The sequence below is a fragment of the Lithobates pipiens genome, unplaced genomic scaffold (assembly GCF_037356315.1).
Source record: "Lithobates pipiens isolate NorthernLeopardFrog02 unplaced genomic scaffold, aLitPip1_a1.2 Scaffold_3, whole genome shotgun sequence".
Lineage (NCBI taxonomy): Eukaryota > Metazoa > Chordata > Amphibia > Anura > Ranidae > Lithobates > Lithobates pipiens.
Window position 1 is genome coordinate 113,537,155 of NW_027507790.1, and position 21,090 is coordinate 113,558,244.

At 41.6% G+C, this 21,090-nt stretch overlaps 1 protein-coding gene across 1 annotated transcript in view; it reads left to right on the top strand.

Annotated features, from left to right (window-relative positions):
• The window catches only part of PPIC (peptidylprolyl isomerase C), a 47,670-nt gene that overhangs the window by 22,380 nt on the left and 4,200 nt on the right, over positions 1 to 21,090 (top strand). The window contains exons 3-4 of the mRNA XM_077462188.1: positions 6,742 to 6,835; positions 15,746 to 15,930. Coding sequence (XP_077318314.1) covers positions 6,742 to 6,835; positions 15,746 to 15,930 — 279 coding nt within the window. The remainder of the gene's footprint in view (positions 1 to 6,741; positions 6,836 to 15,745; positions 15,931 to 21,090) is intronic.

Here is a 21,090-nt window from a genome sequence, read left to right on the forward strand (position 1 = left end):
CACACCAGACAACAAATCTTGTTTAAACCTAGGCATTGAGGCGGCCTGTTGGATCCTTGTATGTATGAGGAGTATACAATGAGGTGGGGACGTTTCTAAGCCTTTTCTGATACTGATTTTTAAGGGTGAAAAATTGCATAGGACCATTCAAAGGCAGATTTGGCATGTTTGAGGTGGAATACATTAAGCTGGGCATAGTCGGATAAAAAATGTAGCCAGTTCAACAGGACTCGCTGAATTTTGATCCGTTTGTGGCCCTCTCTGTTTGACAGAAGGTGATCATTAGTTCTACTTCAGTCAAAGGGATATGTTGAAAAAGCTGCTGTCAGAATCCATCTTGTTCATATGGGTGGAGGAATCTTTTTATATATATTTTTTTCTTTTCTTTTCAGCCCAACTTTACATTTCGAAAGGCATGAGACGCCACTCAACCAACCTGATTCAATTTAGGTCTAAATGATGGTCTTAGCCAGCACTGTTCCACTGCCTTCTGACACATTTAACCCTGCTCACTGGGGCTTAGTCATAGAGGTGGGAGAGAAGAGCAGGACGAGAGAACTTCTGCATCAGCCGTGAAAACAAGTGAGAAGATGTGTGGCTTGGTAATGTGATGATGGGGGAAATCATGAAGTGGAGAAAAGGAGAATAAAATAGCATAGAAGTGAGAAAATAAAATTAGCATTGTCCCAAGTGAGGAAATGTAAAAGGTGAAGACGAAGGAATATGAAAACTGAAAATGAAAAAAGTTATTAAAATATTCTTTTGTCTTCACCTTTACGTTTCCTCACTTGGACAATGCTAATTTTCCTTTTTTTCCCCACTTCATGATTTCCCCCAAGCCACATGTTTGCTCACTTGTTTTCATGGCTTATGATGCATAAGTTCTCTAGTCCTGCTCTTGTCTCCCACCTCTATGAGTAAGCCCTGGTGGGCAGGCAAGATGGACCAAGGGGCATAGTCAATGGAGCAGCACTGGCTGAGGCCATTTACATCTAATTCCCTGTACACACGGTCAGACTTTCCGACAACAAAATCCGCTGGATTTTTTCTGACGGATTTTGGCCCGAGCTTGTCTAGCATAAACACGGTTGCACAAAGTTGTCGAAAAATGCAATCGTTCTGAACGCGGTTACGTAGAATGCGTACGACGGGACTATAAATGGGCCAGTAGTAAATAGCTTTCACAAACACGATATAAAGAGTAAACCACGCTATTCAAAAATTTAAAAAAAATATATAAATAAATTCCCTACAAGCAGCAACCCTAATCGTAATACTCTGATAATAGACTGAATAGGTGAAAAAAGTGAGCTGCGCTAAAAAAAACTCTAATCAAAAAAATCTCTAATCACAAAAATTCATCAACAATCACAAGGGAAAATAGTGACAAAAATGGATACAAACAATTAGCTTGAAAATTTAAAGATTTAAATAGATTATATCAGTGAGTAATATCTTTTAAACATATAAGTGACAAAATTAATCAGTGCCCATAATATAGTTAGCATAAATTACATATCCCTTATATATAAATCACATAAGTTGTCAATATTAGAGAAAATAAACCAACACACCACCAATTTGTTGTAATAAATGAACAAAAAACCCAACAAAAAATATTTAGAGAAGAAAATCAGAAAAAGTCCCAGAAATAATGATCGAAAGGATAGTGTTAATTCTTCCAAAGTGAAGATATGGAATTGACACCCACAATGCTCTGTGTTAAAGGGAATCCAAGCAATCACCTCCACCAGTGAGAAGGGGAGCCGCTTACCAGAATTATAGATCTCAGTGTCAATGAGATCAATAGGGCAAAAGCACAGGAGTTCTGGATGAACCGTCACATGAGCCACACAGCCTTTATCCTTGATGCAAAACCTCCAGACAGGGAACGAGGATATCGTGTATCATATAAAAAATCAGAAAGGCACTCGCATAGCGTAAAACCTCTTATTTTAATGGAAATAAAAAAGTAAACAATATTGCACTCACATGTACACAGAAGAATACGATTGTATAATACAGAAAAACGAGCCGGCCGGCTCTCGTGTGCTGCCCGCACTTCCTGGTTGGGCGTAGAACGCGGTGACGTCAGCACGCCGTACCTCCCTACGTGCGTTTCGTCACGAACGGACGTGTTCACGGGATGCGGGACGGCGTTCTGACGCACCGCCTATATACCAAAACAAAAAACAAGCAGCCTCGGTCTGAGCTCCATACCGTCTCCCAGTCCGCCATATTGCATAAGGGAAAGAGGACAAAGAATGCCCTTATTATCTCCTAATCTGCCATGTTACATGAGGGAAAGAGGACAAAAATTGCCCTATTAACACAAAAAAACATGCTAAAATAAGTTCTCTTTCACCTAAAAAAATCTTTTTTCTTTTTCCCTTTTCTATTAATCAAATATATATAAATATATGATAATTTAATTTTAAATATAATTTTTAATTAACCAAAAAAAAAAATTTTTAAGGGAAAGTTTTTTCTCCTTTTTTTCCCCCCTTTGGACATATATATATGTATGAGATTTTGATTGAATCTCTATCTGTATATGGTCTTTAATATATTTGATTAATAGAAAAGGGAAAAAGAAAAAAGATTTTTTTAGGTGAAAGAAAACTTATTTTAGCATGTTTTTTACATGCATTGTGGATGTATGCGACCCATAGCTCTAACTCGTGGTTCCCAGCTATTTCTGTTGGTTATTGACAGAGGTTTAGCCTATTGTGTTAGTAGGGCAATTTTTGTCCTCTTTCCCTCATGTAACATGACGGATTAGGAGATAATAAGGGCATTCTTTGTCTTCTTTCCCTTATGCAATATGGCGGACTGGGAGACGGTATGGAGCTCAGACCGAGGCTGCTTGTTTTTTGTTTTGGTATATAGGCGGTGCGTCAGAACGCCGTCCCGCATCCCGTGAACACGTCCGTTCGTGACGAAACGCGTGTAGGGAGGTACGGCGTGCTGACGTCACCGCGTTCTACGCCCAACCAGGAAGTGCGGGCGGCACACGAGAGCCGGCCGGCTCGTTTTTCTGTATTATACGATCGTATTCTTCTGTGTACATGTGAGTGCAATATTGTTTACTTTTTTATTTCCATTAAAATAAGAGGTTTTACGCTATGCGAGTGCCTTTCTGATTTTTTATATGATACACGATATCCTCGTTCCGTCTGGAGGTTTTGCATCAAGGATAAAGGCTGTGTGGCTCATGTGACGGTTCATCCAGAACTCCTGTGCTTTTGCCCTATTGATCTCATTGACACTGAGATCTATAATTCTGGTAAGCGGCTCCCCTTCTCACTGGTGGAGGTGATTGCTTGGATTCTCTTTAACACAGAGCATTGTGGGTGTCAATTCCATATCTTCACTTTGGAAGAATTAACACTATCCTTTGGATCATTATTTCTGGGACTTTTTCAGATTTTTTTCTCTAAAAAATTTTTGTTGGGTTTTTTGTTCATTTATTACAACAAATTGGTGGTGTGTTGGTTTATTTTCTCTAATATTGACAACTTATGTGATTTATATATAAGGGATATGTAATTTATGCTAACTATATTATGGGCACTGATTAATTTTTTTGTCACTTATATGTTTAAAAGATATTACTCACTGATATAATCTATTTAAATCTTAAAATTTTCAAGCTAATTGTTTGTATCCCTTTTTGTCACTATTTTCCCTTGTGATTATTGAGAGATTTTTTTGATTAGAGTTTTTTTTAGCGCAGCTCACTTTTTTCACCTATTCAGTAAATAGCTTTCGTCTCATAATTTATTCTGAGCATGCGTGGCACTTTGTCCGTCGGAATTGTCTACACACGATTGGAATTTAAACAATCGGATTTTGTCATTGGAAAATTTTAGATCCGGCTCTCAAACTTTGTGTGTCAGAAATTCAGACAGAAAAAGTCCGATGGAGCCCACAAACGATCGGATTTTCCGACAACACGATCCGATTGCACATTTTCCATCGGAAAGTCCGACCGTGTGTACAAGGCATAAGATGGATTATATGTAGGAGTTCACTGCTCCAGGGTAATCACTTCTCCTAAGAACAGCTGTCTCCGAAATTAAACAGGGGGCTGCTGCGAAACGCATCAAAAGCTGTGCAGTTAGTCTGTATTGACCTGTGATGCCTTGATATTTAATTTTAAAATAAAGGTGAATTTTCAGAGTGCGGCTATCCAGTGTTCTATTCTTCCACCTAAGATGGATAGGGTTGGTTCAGCGGCCTCTCATACCTGACACCTCTGCATGTGTGAAACTGAATGCCAGCATCCTCTTTCCCAAGCACCAGCGGGGGAACCATTTCACATTATATCCTTGCTTGCAGCTGCACCAAACGTTTGGACAGCAACGCACTATTCCCAACGCACACGTTCCTGTAGAAATGGCTGTGCATAAAAGTGGGTGCTGAAGTGACCATTGGCTGGAACGGTGATTAATCAGAGGAAGAGTCCTGCGTGGCTCTGAAACGTTGCAATCTGCTGCAACGATATGATTACTGAATTAAGCTTTGGACTTGCATTGGAGATCCTTGGTCTGCTGGTGACATTCTCTTGCTCTGAAAGTCTTGACAGGTCACAACTTTACTAAAATGATGTGTCTTCTATACAGCTCTGCTATTAGCGTGATTACTTTTATGGCAGTACACAGTGCATTTTAAATACGATTGCCTATGAAAATGACCCAGCTGTAATTGGACCATTGTTGGTAATATACAACAGTGTAGATAAACTTAGAGGCGCCAGATTTGGGAAAACTCCTAAAATTTCAATGTGCAGTGAGACAAATTCCTCAGTGTTTCATAGAAAATATTAAGCGTGCGTTATTGCCGTGCCTGTGCAGTACTTTTCCTTACAAAGCATTTGACCAGCTGTAGTTCAGCAGCAGTTAGGAGGTGAAGAGAAGTAAAGAAACAAATGCGTCCCTCATATGAATCACTGTCACTAGTCCAGAATAACATGTGAGCACACATTTAAATGCGACAACGTTTAATTTTCCAGTTTGTACTTATTTATATAAAAACAACTGGGCATATCTAAAGTAGGTCAGTGTACATAGAGTTGTGTGTGGTGTGATGTTACAATGAAAATGGCTGCAGAATTTTTGGGGAGAGATAGTCGGTATTTATAAATGTGATTCATGTCTTCCTGTGGAGGCAAGTGCGCAGGCTTGGATAATGGCAAGAGCAGCTGGACGATGTGACATGCACAATGTCTCCTCTGTTTTCTCTGTAGAAGTAAATGGAGCGTAATAGCTGTGGTGGTTTACTCTGTGTAAGACGTAACTGAGGAAAAAGTCAGAGAAGGTTTAACTGTATTATTTGCTAAGTGGGTGGAAATCGAATGAAATGTAAAGGAATGGCAAGTCCTAAGCACATTCACCTAATCTAGTATTCCTTTCAGGCTCTTACTTCTCATGGTATGGCTCTTCATTTCCTAATTAGGATTTGTACACAGACAGCCAGACCATGCAACATCAATTCTGGAGTATTTCCCCGTGCAGAAAGCCCAGGTGCTGCACACAGATGCCCATAGGCATGATTGCTATACGAGCGACCATATACCCCAGTACCGCAATTGTCTGTAGGGCGGCTGTATGTAGGGCTGAAACAACTAATCGATTAATCGACAACTAATTGATTATGAAATTAATCGATTACTATTTTCATAATCGATTAATCGGCCAGTAACATAATGGGGTTTAAAAAAAAACTAAAATGAGCCCTTTATAGTATAAAAATATAATCACAACTGTAAATATTACTTTCACTGTTCTACAGTAAAAACATGAACCCCTTCCAGTAGTGATTATCTGCTTTTTTGTACTATAAAAGGGCTAATTTTAGTCTTTTTAACCCCAGTATGTTACTACACGTCTTAGGCCTGGTTCACATCTATATGTTTATTGGTGCTTTTTGCAGAAACGCACTACAGTTCATTCACATGGTTTCCTATGGGATACGTTCATATCTGTGGTCTTTTCAGCCGCTGCATATTTGGAAAGGTTCAAGGACTTTTAACGCAAAACTGTGCTGCAGAAAAGAATGTAATGCGTTTTTGCAGAAATTAGTGTTTTTTAATCTGCCCAAAAAAAAACGCAAATTGCAGTAAAATCACGTGCGCAAAAATCAAAACGCACAGCAAAAAGCACTGCAGAAACAGATCAAAAGTAAACTGCATAGGTGTGTACCGAGCCTTATGCTGGCCACGCCGATCAATTTTCAGGTGAGAATATTCAGATGAAAAATCTTTGTACATTCGCTGAATGAAAGAATTTTGTTTGAAATTTTCACTTCATTTCTGAACAAAAACCACATACACTGTCTGAAAATTCCTTTGACCGAGAAGTTTTCTATTTCCAAATTTTCCCATCACTGCGGTTGAAAATGAACTTCAATTTGACCCACTTTTTATTTTTTATATAAAGGTTATTAATCGAAACAATAATCGGCCAACTAATGGATTATGAAAATAATCGTTAGTTGCAGCCCTAGCTGTATGCAGCACCTGATCATTCTGGGAGGGGGAAATACGCTGGAATTTACATTGCACAGGCTCAGGAGTCTGTGTGTAAGAGACCTTACCTGACTAAAAATGCTGAAAAAGAAAGGCATGTCCTGCAAACATACATTTTCCTGAATGGTAGCAGTGTGATATTCCAGTAATACATTCTAATATCTCTGCTCCTATAGCACAATTCCTAACATTTTGTTTCCTTCTCATTTTAGAAAGGTTATGGCTACAAAGGCACCAAGTTTCACCGAGTTATCAAAGATTTCATGATCCAAGGAGGGGATTTCTCAGCTGGAGATGGGACAGGAGGTACATGTGCAAAGATATTAATTAAAGTGGAGCGCCAGTTTCCCATAAGCAATTTTTTGATACAAGTTGCCCCATGATTGTTAGTACTTGTACTATAGTATTTGGATATTGCATTAACTGTATTCATACTTATTTTTAAATCCTGTAATATCTTGCATGATCTCGGAAGTAGGCAGGGGCCATTTAGGTTGTGGCCAACTGAACTCTGCTCCTGTTTATTTCTGGGATTAGGTGCAGCTGGCTACCCAGCATGCGCCTCCTAATCTCGCGCTTGTGCAGCAATGTCAGTGCGTGGTGCAGTTTGTGGATTACAGGTTGCCATAGCAATGGTTATAGTAATCCTTCCAAACTGGTGCCGAATTCCTCCCAAGCATGTAATTTCCGGTTTTGGAATACCGTGAGATTTCACTAATAGGCTTCCCAAAGACTCCTGGGATAGATGACACCGACATCCCTGGAGTCCATGGGAAATGCCCAATGACAGCATCACCTAGGCGACCAGGACTGGAAGTGCTGCCTGGATATATTAAAAAATGACATATAGAAGTACTTAAAAAAAAAAGATGAATATCCATTTAGAACCTAAATGCAGATGGGCATTAAGATTGGAGGAACTTGTAAAAATGAGTGGAACGCCGCTTTGAAGAGAAAAATGTCTATAATTTTATTTATTCTATGTAAAATAAAAAGTTTGCTCTCGAACAGAAAAGCTGGAAATTCTGTTAAAGTAAAATATGTGTCTCAGAATCCTTTGGTGAAATCAGTATCCTCCTGGTTGCATATTATTCACTTTTAACTAAAGGCTAAGTTCCCCTTTGTGTAAAAAAAATACAATTAAAAAAAATAAAATAAATGCAAGTAAAAAAAAAAAATGGTGCAATTAATATTTTTTCTCACCAGCCTGCAGACGCTTCGTACAACTCTCTGCTTGTACCCCTGTACGGGCAAACAGCAGCTGCTCAGCTCTTTCGTAGTTCATCGAGAACTATAGTACAAGTCCATCTGCCGTGGTGAAAGACAGGACTTGTAGTGTATTCATTCATGGATTGATTACTGCTCTCCTTGCCCGGCCTGTCTGTTTAGGTGGACAGTTATGTCTTGGTAGGTTTGCAGTTGTGTCATACTCTTTCAGTTTTCGGATGATTAATTGAACAGTGCTCCATGAGATGATCAAAGCTTGGGATATTTTTTTTTTTTAATAACCTAACCCTGCTTTAAACTTCTCCACAACTTTATCCCTAACCTGTCTGGTGTGTTCCTTGGACTTTATGATACTGTTTGTTCTCTAAGGTTCTCCCCCTGAGGGCTTCACAGAACAGCTGTATTTATACTGAGATTAAATTACACACAGGTGGACTCTATTTACTAATTAGGTGACTTCTTAAGGCAATTGATTCCACTAGATTTTAAGTTAGGGTTATCAGCGTAAAGGGGGCTGAATACAAATGCACGTCATACTTTTCATATATTTGTATAAAAATTTGGAAAACCATTTATGATTTTCCTTCCACTTCACAATTATGTGCCACTTTGTGTTGGTCTATCACATAAAATATATTTATGTTTTTGGTTGTAACATGACAAAATGTGGAAAAGTTAAGGGGTATGGATACTTTTTCAAGGCACTGTATGTAGTAAATGATCTAGCACCTTAAGAAATGTTTCCCTCTTAACCTTCCAGAGATTAATGGCTCCACCCTCTACAGTAAACACAAACCAGAAAGTTTAAAAGGCCCCTCCCCTCCCTTGTACCTCTGTTTTGTGTTTTCAGATCCTCCAGGTGTACACCCCACAATATTTGTTTTGTTACTGGTGGCTGTGGTTACCAGACCCCCTTCTAGGGTGTGCCTGGGTTCTGTCTACTTTATGCCAGAAGGATTCCCCTGATTTACATGCTGTACTTGCCTTCATGTTGGGGTGGGAAACTATTGTAGCCCATTAGTTGGTTCAGGCCTCAGGAGTGTGTCATGTTATGGTACAGCCGGAGAGCATGCCCCAGGAGTCCTAAGATGGCAGCAAGGCATAACTTCAGGGACATGTAGTCCTCCTGTGTTCATCCTGTTGCTTTGGGCGTACCAAGATGGCATCAGATGATGCACTTCCTGGCACGGCAAGATGGTGCTTGAACCAGAAATGATGTGATGCACTTCCAGTCATGGGATTCATATTCTTGGAAGCCTGAGCAGACTGTGCACTGGGCAACTACTGCTATTAGACCAGGACAGGCTGCGACTATGGTCTACTAGTTCTCTCAGGTCTCGGCAGAGGTACAGTTCCATAGGTAGCAGCTACATTGGGTGCCTGGCAGAAGAGGGTACTTGTTGCAATGGATGACGATAACACCCCTTTAGAGGAAGAAGCTGCCACTCAAGCATGTTCAGTGGCCGCATCCACTTTAAATCCTGCTCCAAAGGTATGGGCCTCTTCTCTTGTCTGCTAGGGGTGACAGGACGTTGGGTTGGCTGTTTTACAGACTAGAAATGGTTCTGAGTCAGTGGCATGCATGAATGATTTAATGTCCTCTTTGAAGGAGATGGTGTCTTCCTTTTAGTCCTATTTTGACAGTTTGCACAGAGTCTACAACTTACAGGAGGGAGAGAATTCAGCCTCAGTCTCTGAGGGGGAACCCTTGTTGGTTGCAGTAGAGACTGTAAGCTCTTCTAGGTAAAAATAAATTGTCCTTCAATAAGGACAAAACCAAGGGAGGTGTTCTCTTTACTCCTGCAATACCTGCCAAAAACACACAATGACACCAGGTCAGGGGTTGGAGGAAGACTGTTGAACAGTGGGCAAAAATCATGGAAAATTAATTTCTCCTATAGATAATATGTTAAGGCTACAAATTGGAATTTAGACTTCAGTCTTCTGAAGATTTTTTTTTCTCACTTGGCTGCCAGGAGACCAGGAAAGAAAGCAGGCTATGTTGGACTTCGTTTCCTAATAGGAAGCAGAACAAGTTATCATTCCAGTTCCGGAGAATCAAAAATCTCAGGGCTTCTATTCCCGTGCATTTAAAGCTTACAGGTTTCTGGTGTTCAGAAAGTTTCATATGGAAAATATTTACCCAGGAAGGAATCTTACGGTATATAATCAATCTGAACCTTCAGGATGCATATCTACATGTACCAATTTTTCAGGGTCGCCAGAAGTACCTGAGATTTGCGATCCAAACAGATAATGGCATCAGACACTGGCAGTTCAGAGCCCTTACATTTGTTCTTTCAGCAGCCTCGAGAATCTTTACAAAAATTATGGCTGAAGTTATTGCCTTCCTGCTTCTACAGGGGATTTCTAAAATCCTCTATTTAGACAATTTTCTGTTTTTTGCACAGGATCAGTGGATATTGTCCCAGGATTTGCGGATTGTTCTCAAGACCCATCAGAGGTTGGGCTGGCAGATCAATCATGAAAAGTCGAATCTGGTACCCTCTCAAACTCAGACCTTCTTGGGTTATCAGATACACAATATCTCAAAATATTTTGTTGGCCAAGGAGACAGTAAGGAAATTTGTTTCCTCAGTCCAGGCATTTAAGCTGCTCCCTCTAGCATGGATACATCAGATTATACATGTTAGGGCTGATGGCGGTAGCGATCTTAGGAGTGCTTTGGGCTCAACTGCAGTCAAGACCCCTTTAAAATGTTTATTTTTCGGGTCCTGGAACTGCAAAAAATGCCCTGAATCAGATTATTCCCATACCAGGTGGGGATTATCTGGGTGTGTGCGAGGGAGGTTTTGGTCTTCACAGATGCCACAGTGGTGGCATATCTAAACAAACAGGACCCATTTCAGACAGCCTTTTATCTCCGACTCAACAAATTTTGAGTCTGGCTGACAAGACCATAACCTCAATCTCTGCAGTTCACATCAAGGGCACCAAAAATGTCTTGGCAGATTATTTTAGCTGCGTAGAAATCTAACACAACACTGAACACTTAACACAGAAGTCTTTGCGGAGATCACTCTGAAGAGTTGTTTGCGTCCAGACAGAACAGAAAAGTGATGCCCTTCTCACTGGAAGATGAGAGGGAAGCTCTAGGGACAGATGCATTAGAAGGGATTATCTTTATGGACCTTTAAAGTGCAGTTAGCTGCCTTGTCTGTTTCCTTAGATCTGAGAATAGCCAAAAATCCTTTTTTTTTTAGGTTTCTTATGGCCACAGTCAGGTGTATGCCTAGAACAGTGATGGCAAACCTTGGCACCCCAGATGTTTTGGAACTACATTTCCCATGATGCTCATGCACTCTACAGTGTAGGTGAGCATCATGGGAAATGTAGTTTCAAAACATCTGGGGTGCCAAGGTTCGCCATCACTGGCCTAGAACTATCAAGCAGATACCACCCTGAGACTTATCTCTGGCCCTCAATGCCCTTTAGAGCCCTTGACAGTTACTTTCAGGTAGGATGATTTCGGACTTAGAATCCCTCTCTAGCAAGGATCCAATTTTGAGAGTTTGATGACAGGGTAATCATTAAGCATGACCCCTTATATCTACCTAAAGTTTCAACCATGTTTCACAGATCCCAGGAGGTAGTTTTGCCAAGTTTTTGGATTCACCCAAAAAATTTAGAGGAAGAGAGATTTAGTGTTCGGGATGTCAGAAGATGCTTGATTCATTCTCTGGAAGTAACCAGGGAATTTAGGAATTCATCTCACTTTCTAGTCCTTTTTATCGGATTGAGGAGAGGTTCTAAAGGCAGCCAAGAGTTCTAATTGCCAGATGGATTAGGTATACAATTGTCTAGTCCTACAAATTTTCAGGTCAGATTCCCCCACACAGCACATTCTACAAATTCATTAGTCGCCTCATGGGCTGAAAGAGCAGGTGCATCATGAAAGGAAACATCCAAGGTGGCTGTGTGGTCATCTTCCCACACATTCGTCAAACACTACTAAGCCCAGTTGCTCTCCAGCCAGGATCTCTTCTTTGGAAGCTAAGTTCTACAGGCTGTGGCCCACCTAAGGTACGGAATCTTGTTTATCCTCTCAAGCAGCTGTCCTGGAAGATGGGAAAACCTTCATTATACTTTCTGATAACAGTATTTTCATGAATCTTCCAGGACAGTGTCCATATTCCCACCCTTAGTAGTATGGTTTATACAGGTGTATGTGGGTCTCACTTGCCGGATGATTTCTTGTTGGATATATGGCATGGTTTGATTCCCTTGTACACTTTGGTGGATGTTTCTTTATCTTCTAACTGCATTACAAGGGAGGACAGTGGCCTTTTACCCGCTTAAGCCCCGGAAGAATTGACTGATCTTTTGCGATACAGCACTGCGCCGCTTGAAAAGACAAGTGTGCGGTCGTGCAACGCTGTACCCAGACAATACAATATTGTGTACTTTTTGCTGTAATAAATATCCCAAATTTTTTTTTTTTTAAATAGCAAATTATTTTCCTCGGTTTAGGCTGATATGTATTCTTCTACATATTTTTGGTATTAAAAAAAAAAAAAATAATCGCAAAAAGCTTATATTGATTGGTTTGCACAAAAGTTAGTGTCTACAAAATAGGGGATAGATTTATGCCATTTTATTATTCTTTTTTTTTTTACTAGTAATGGCATCGATCTGCGATTTTTAATCGAGACTGCGACATTATCACATCGGAGACACGTGACACATTTTTGGGTCGATTGACAATTATACAGCGATCAGTGCTTCAAAAATGCAATGATTACAGTATAAATGTCACTGGCAGAGAAGGGGTTAACACTAGGGGGCGATCAAGGGGTTAGCTGTGTTCCCTGTGTGTGTGTTCTAACTGTGGGGTATGGGACTGACTATAAGGGATGAGAGATCGTGGTTCCCAGCTCATAGGAACTCACGATCTCTCTCTCTGCTCCTCACAGAACTGGGATGTGTGTGTTTATACACACACGTCCCTGTTCTGCCTCTCGTGCCCGCGATCGCCGGTAATGAGCATCGGCACCCCTGCTGTGCAGCGGGCATGCATGTCTGCTATCCCGCTTAAAGGGACAGACGTATAGCTATGATGGTTCGTGGGATCGTGCTGACCTGCCGCAATATAATGAAGGCAGCTGGTCAGCAAGTGGTTAAAATCTTTCTGGTTTGCGTTTTGGTGGGGCCAATCATCTCTCAAATAGCTGTCCTGGAAAATTCATGGAAATACTGTTACTGGTAAGTCTAAGTTTTTTTGCACATGCTTTTACCATATTGTGTTCATTAACAACACAGCATAGCATAAATTAACCACTTCACGCAAAACTACGTACCCATACGTCAGTACTTTAATGCAAAATACCAGGGTTATGGCAGCAGCTAGCTGGCATAACTCTGGTATTTTCAGGAACGCTGTGCTTTTCTCTTCCGGATAAAAGTGGTCTCTGCCACGAGGTCACTTATCGGTGGTGGGAGAGGTGCCCAGCCCCTCTGGTTGTCTCCGACGCTTACGGGCCTTGCGGTAGCGGCGGAGACAATCGTGTCCTCTCCCGTGGATGCCTGGGCTGCCTACTGAGGAGAAGAACCCTGCTCGGTTCCATGGCATGGGAGGGTGGAAGCGACGTCAAACGTTACTTTGGCCTATAGCGCTTAAAGGAGAATGTTTTATATTATTTTTTTTACAAGTGACCTTTTTTTTAATTTATTGCATTTTAGTGTAAATATGAGATCTGAGGTCTTCTTGGCCCCAGATCTCATATTTAAGAGGTCCTGTCATGCTTTTTTTTTTCTATTACAATGGATGTTTACATTCCTTGTAATAGGAATAAAAGTGACCCATTTTTTTTTCTTTAAAATAAACCGTGTCAAAATGAAAAGTGAAATAAGTGAGAAAAAAAAATCCCAAAAAAAATGTTTTTTTTTTAAAAGTACCCCAATCCTGACGAGCTGGCCGCAGAAGCGAACAAATACGTGAGTAGCGCCCGCATATGAAAACGGTGTTCAAACCACACGTGAGTTATCGCGGCGATCGTTAGAGCAAGAGCCATAATTCTAGCCCTAGACCTCCTCTGTAACTCAAAACTGGTAACCTGTAGACATTTTTAAACATCGCCTATGGAGATTAAGGGTAAACATTTGTCACCATTCCACGAGCGAGCGCAATTTTTAATCGTGACATATTTAATCAGGGTATCAATTTACTCGGTGTAACATTATTTTTCACAATATTAAAAAAATTGGACTAACTTTACTGTCTTATTTTTTAAATTTAAAAAAAAGTGTATTTGTTCTAAAAAAAATTCCTCTTGTAAGACCGCTGCGCAAATACGGTGTGACAGAATGTATTGCAACGACCGCCATTTTATTCTCTAGGGTGTTAGAAAAAAATTATATAATGTTTGGAGGTTCCAAGTAATTTTCTAGCAAAAAAATAATTTATTTTAACTTGTAAACAACAAGTATGAAAAAGAGGCTTGGTCCTTAAGTGGTTAAAGAGGACGTAAACCCTTTCAAACCACTTTGACCTACAGGTAAGCCTAGATTAAGGCTTACCTGTAGGTCCAAGCAATATCTCCTAAACCTATATGGTTTAGGAGATATTTGCCCGAAAATGGCGCACTAAATGCGGCAAGTCCAAGAATGGATCTGCCTAATTTGTCGACTCCCGCGCGCATGCACGGGAGTGACGTCATCGCGGCTTCGCCGAATGGCAGCGGCGGAGCTGCGAGACGCGACTCCCGTGCGCATGCGCGGGAGTGACGTCATCACGGCTTCGCCGCTGTGATTCGTCGGAGCTGCGAGACGCCACCAGCAAGATGGATGCGGCGGACTACAGGGGACAGCGGCGACTTCGCTGGCTCCTGTGTCAGGTAAGTGACACATAATGAGCTACTATGCGATGCATAGTAGTCCATTATGCTTTACCTTTGCAGGGAAAAAAAGAGGAAGTAAACCCATCAGGGTTTACTTCCTCTTTAAACTCCTGTTACACTAGTGCGCGAAAAAAAAACAAAAAAACACCCCCTTTACCAAGACTCTCCTGTCACTCTGATCCCCACCGCCAACCCCTACATAGGGACCAGCCATTGACATGCCACAAGCCCTCCATCCTGCCCTAGGCATCCTCCAGTGCCTATACATACCTTCACATGCCCTACCCCAGTGTAACAGAGTTGGGGCCTAGCCTGTGACTGACCACTCAGTTCCCAACACTGCACTGTGGGGAGGCAGGTGACGTCACGTTTCTTTGTACCCCAAAGTACTGGGGGTTTTTTTTCTTACAGAGCAACAATGTAGGTAAGGCATCATTTAAAGTTGCTTAGGACAGGTGGGAATGGCTTGGGGATTTTTTTAAAATGTGTTTGCTGTAAAGGAGTTAAAGGAAACCTTTCCATAAGAAACATGGAGGCTGCCATTTCTTCCTGCAAATGCTAATAGCCTGGCTCTCATACCAAACATTGTGCTTCAATAGTCTAAGCAACCAACTCAACAGATTTGCAGAAAATAGTTTCTCGCTTACGATTTTTGTATAGGCGTCAGTGACTCCTAGCATTGTCAAGAGCCAGTACAAATGCCAGGCAACTAACGTTTTATATAGGAAGTCACCAATGACAGCATCCATAAGTTTGCTAGGAATGCAAAATGTAAGTATTTTCTTGTACCTGGTTTAAACCTGCTTAGCTATGACATGCTAAGGAAATGAGAAAGGATGCCATTTACAGTAACAACTATACAAATCCTTGCACATGCGGATGGCAAATAAAAGCACGGGCATAAAAAATGTTTGCTCAGTTTTACTTTGTGAAAGCTGTAGTATAGTTATGTTTTGCAGAGAACTCCATGTCATATGATGATTATCTAAATATAATTCTATTGTTACAGTATGCATTTTGTTTACACTGTCTGAAAATGAATTTGGCCCTTCAAAAATCATAAGATCACTATATTGTACAGCGATAAAACATAGCATGGCAAAATGAATATTCATTATTTTATTTTTTTTAGGCTGGAGTATCTATGGGAATAGTTTTCAAGATGAGAACTTTAAGCTGAAGCACTATGGCATTGGCTGGGTGAGCATGGCTAATGCAGGACCAGATACCAATGGGTCACAGTTCTTTATCTCCACAACAAGGCCTTTATGGCTCAATGGGAAACATGTTGTGTTTGGAAAAGTTCTGAATGGCATGGTAAGCAATAACTGTATTATTTTATTGCATATAAATGCGTTCAATGGCTTTAGCATTTTTTTTTTACTTTTCCTACACAGTAAAGGCTTGTGTAAATGGAAACAAAGCAAAAAAAAAAAAAAAATAGAACATTTAAAATTAAACCTGAAAAGGGTTTTATTCCTTCCATAGTCTAGCCCCAAAATGTTTTTGGTTTTAATGTACACTATAATGTAATGAGGCGTCTTATCAATAGAGAGACTTTGAAGGTGGGAGGTGATTCTTAAGCACGGTACACACATACCCAAAGTCGGCCTGTTTTGCTGAAACCAGCTGATTTTCGATACGTGTGTGTTGCAGTCTGGACCAGCTTCTGTTGAACAATGATCGGCTTCTGTAAAACAGTCTCGCTGGAAAACCAGCATTCCATGCCAGTGGCTACAAGTGTAATCTGGCTGGGTGGGGTGGAGTGCTCCTGTCAGAATACAACTGCACAGCGAGAGATCACCTGCATTACACATTGTTTTGTTGATGCAGGGATATGTCTTATTTTTTTCCCAACCAGTGAGTTTAAAAAAAACTAAAATGAAACGTTTAAACCCAGCTTAATGCTAGCCATACACTATACGAAAAATCATTCAAACTCATTTTCAAATAACAAATAGGGATGAGCCCACGGTTTGAGTCAAACATAAGTTAGACCCTAACATCGGGTGTTTGTTTCTAAGTGTTGTTGGTGTGGACAGTGAAATAGCTTGAGTCAGATTAAGCAGGCAGGGTTTTCAGTTACTGGCAGTGTTCTTAAGATATATACAGTCAGTCTAATATATGACTGTATATTCAGTGTTTATTCGATATTGAGTCATTGCAGGCAGTGCGTGTGCGTGTGTATATATATATATATATATATATATATACACACACACACACACATACACACACACACATACACACACACACTCTCTGCATCCAGTGTAGCCTATATCTACAGTGTATTCTGTGGTGTACCGTTTCTAATACACTTCAGATGGTGTATTAATACACATACATATATATAATATACACACATAATATGTGTGTATAATAATATATATACATACACACACACTCTAATGAATATATGTACTGTGTGTGTATATCTATCTCTCTCTATATATATATATATATATATATATATATATATATATATATATACACATACATACACAAACACTCTGCATTCAGTGTAGCCTATATTTACAGTGCATTCTGTGGTGTACTGTTTCTAATACACTTCAGATGGTGTATTAATTATATATATATATATATATAATATAATACACCATCTGAAGTGTATTAGAAACAGTACACCACAGAATGCACTGTAAATATAGGCTACACTGAATGCAGAGTGTGTGTGTGTGTGTATATATATTGTAAGGGATCTTCCCGGGGTAGGGTGTGTTTGGACACAGTTCACAGCAGACTTGGAATTTGATAAAACAGATCTTGGCGTTTATTCGTGGTACAAACAGTCCAGCAAACAAAATATACAGCAACACCGTGCTTTCTAAGTACAACAAAAATAAAAGTCCTAGCCCGGCTGGGCGCTTACTAACAGGTTCTGCTCACCTATCTGACACTTACAAACACAGCGTCTTTCGCCTGGATATCGCAGGGTGAGTTTTAGCTCCAGCAGTGGCTGTGCTTGCAGCTTCCTTCAACACACAGATTGTTCATTCCCTGGCTGAGAAGCAATCACCTGCAGACCCTACAGAGCCTTTAGCTTCCCAGGCTAATTAGGATCCAAGCTCACCTGATCCCAAACCCAGAACTGGATCGGGGGATGTGGAATGACAGGTCCCTCTACCAAACCTACCTGCCATTCCATATAAACCCAGGCCCGGCAAAATTAAATAACAACTCAGCAGCATATCGCTGCTGAGAAACTGATCCATCTTGGATTTACCATCTCACACTGTGTAGCAACCTAGGTGAGATGTACACCCCCTCGATCACTTCTCCAGTGACATGTCTACATATCCCCCCCCTCTTTTTCAGACCGGAGGGCTGAGCCTTTTGTCCCCACAGACAACTTACCCTTGACAATGCGTCAGCATTTGCCTGTAATTTCCCTGGCCTGTGTTCCACAGTGAAATTAAAGTTTTGTAGGGAGAGAAACCATCTAGTCACTCTTGCATTTCTCTCCTTGTTTAACTTCATCCATGTTAGGGGGGCATGGTCTGTCACCAACTTGAATTTCCTGCCTAGCAAGTAATACTTTAAAGATTCTAGGGCCCACTTTACTGCCAAACATTCTCGCTCCACAATGGCATAATTTTTCTCGGCCGGGGTTAGTTTTCTACTCAAGTACGTCACCGGATGCTCCTCACCATTCACTACTTGTGAGAGTACTGCACCTAAGCCTGTGCTAGAGGCATCTGTCTGGACCAGAAATTCTCGCCTGAAATCGGGGGTGACTAACACAGGTGGTTGGCACAAGGCAGACTTAAGGCTTTGGGAAAGCCTCCTCGGCCTCTGGGGTCCACGTGACCATTGCTGTCTTTCCGCCCTTTGTCAAGTCAGTTAGCGGAGCAGCAACTGAGGCAAAGTTCGGCACAAATCTACGGTAATAACCCGTAATACCCAGGAAAGCTCTAACCTGTTTCCTTGTCAGGGGTCTAGGCCAATTCTGTATTGCCTCAATTACCCCCAGAGCAAGCATACGTTTTACCTCGGCAGATACGGCTTCCCTACGTGCCTCGGGTATCCTATAGGGCTTAAGGTTTACTCTGCTTCTAGGCTCAGTTTCAATGTGATGATGGATGAGGTGTGTACGCCCTGGGAGGTCAGAGAACTTGTTTTTGTTTTTCTGTAAAAATTCCTGAGCCTCCTGTTTCTGTGACACTGATAGAGTATCACCTACCTTGACTGGAGGGATTGGTTGTGACAAATTATTAACAGTATTTGTCGCCCTCAAGGATTCCCTGTCTTTCCAGGGCTTGATTAAGTTTATGTGATAAACTTGGAAAGGCTTCCTTCTACCTGGTTGGTGCACCTTGTAGTTCACCTCACTGATCTTTTCAACAATTTCATAAGGACCTTGCCACTTCGCCAAGAATTTACTCTCAACAGTGGGGACTAGTATAAGGACCCTATCGCCTGGGTTGAATGTCCTGATTCTTGCGGACCGGTTGTAAATTCTACTTTGGGCCTCTTGAGCTCTCTGGAGGTGTTCCCTTACCAGGGGCATTACAGTGGCTATACGGTCCTGCATTTGTGCTACATGCTCAATAACACTCTTGTATGGGGTGGACTCATTCTCCCATGTCTCTTTTGCAATGTCTAGTAGACCCCTAGGGTGATGACCATAGACCAACTCGAATGGTGAGAACCCTGTGGACGCTTGGGGCACCTCCCTAATAGCAAACATGAGGTAGGGTAATAAATGATCCCAGTCACGACCATCTTTTGCCACCACTTTCTTCAACATATGTTTCAAAGTTTTATTAAATCTCTCCACCAATCCGTCCGTCTGGGGGTGGTACACAGAGGTACGGATGTGTGAGATTTTAAATAGTCTGCATAATTCCTTCATTACTTTCGACATAAATGGCGTACCTTGGTCAGTTAGGATTTCTTTGGGGATCCCAGTCCTAGAGAACATATAAAACAACTCACGTGCAATTGTTTTAGATGCAGTGTTTCTTAAGGGTACAGCCTCAGGATAGCGGGTCGCATAATCCAGGACTACCAAAATATACTGGTGTCCTCTAGCTGACTTTACAATGGGACCCACTAAATCCATGGCAATACGCTCAAAAGGCACCTCTATAATAGGGAGCGAAACCAAAGGACTGCGAAAATGTGACACTGGGGCACTAACCTGACATGTGGGGCACGACTCACAGTATTTTTTAATGTCATCATATATGGCCGGCCAAAAAAACCTCTGGAGAACCCTCTCTCGCGTTTTGTCAGTCCCCAAGTGTCCCCCAAGAACATGGTTATGTGCCATGTCAAGCACCTGACGCCGGTACGGCTTAGGTACCAGAAGCTGTTCCACAATCTCATCTTTAACCTTATTGACTCTATAGAAAAGATCATTAGTCACCGAAAAATGTGGAAATCTTTTTTCAGCATCTGGTTCCTGAGGTACCCCGTTCATAACAGCAACCTGCTCTCTCGCATTTTTGAGAGTGGGGTCCTGTAATTGTGCAGTCCCAAAATTATCGCTAGACACCTCTAAGTCTAGTATATTTTGCTCAGTGGGAGGAGCCTCCTCCTCCCCAGCCAGGACCTGCAAAGGAAAACAATCATTTTCATCCTGCACATTTTTATCATTCACAGTGGACAAGGCAACCCCCTTAGAGGTATCCTCACTCCTTTTGGGGATTTTTCTTTTTTCCCAAAGAGCCCAGAATAATGGAAAATCGCGCCCCAATATTACATTATGCATGAGGTTTTTAACCACACCCACTTCATATTGTACGGTGCCTTGTTCAGTCCCGACTTTAGCCAGCACTATAGGGTACACTTTTGTATCACCATGTATGCACACAACACTCATATGCTTTTTAGACTCTAAGTCCCCAGTCACCAGGCTAGCATGCACCAAGGTTACAAGGCTTCCTGAGTCCATTAACGCTTTAACAGGAAAGTCATTGATTGTGATGTTGCAGATTTGCGGTTCAGTCTCTAGTCCAGGAACTGCAGCACAAGATGGTTCCGCAAATAGCGACTGACGCCTGCTAGCGTCACATTCCATGGGTTCAGAGGTAAGAGGGCAATGGGCCGACACGTGTCCCGCCTCATGGCATCTCCAACACTGGATAGGGCCTGGTCTCTTTGGCAAGGAGTCCTTTTCAGAGCCCCTTAGGCACCCGGGACCATCACCAGTCTTTTGTCCCTGAGACACCACTTGAGCCCTTTTCCCCCCCATCAGCACCCCTCCACACTCCCCCAATAGATGGAAGTCTCTTACCAGCTGACGGCACAGATCTGGCGCTCCGGGGAGGTGAAGATGCTGCAGGAACATCACGGAGGTAGTCCTCAGTCGCCTGGAACCTCTCCACAAGGTTGACAAGTTCGTTTGCATTCTTAGGATCACCTTGTCCCACCCAGCGTTGCAAGTCAGTAGGAAGGGCTCGGAGGTAGCGATCCATCACGACCTTCTCTAGGATTTGTGCAGGAGTAGAAGTG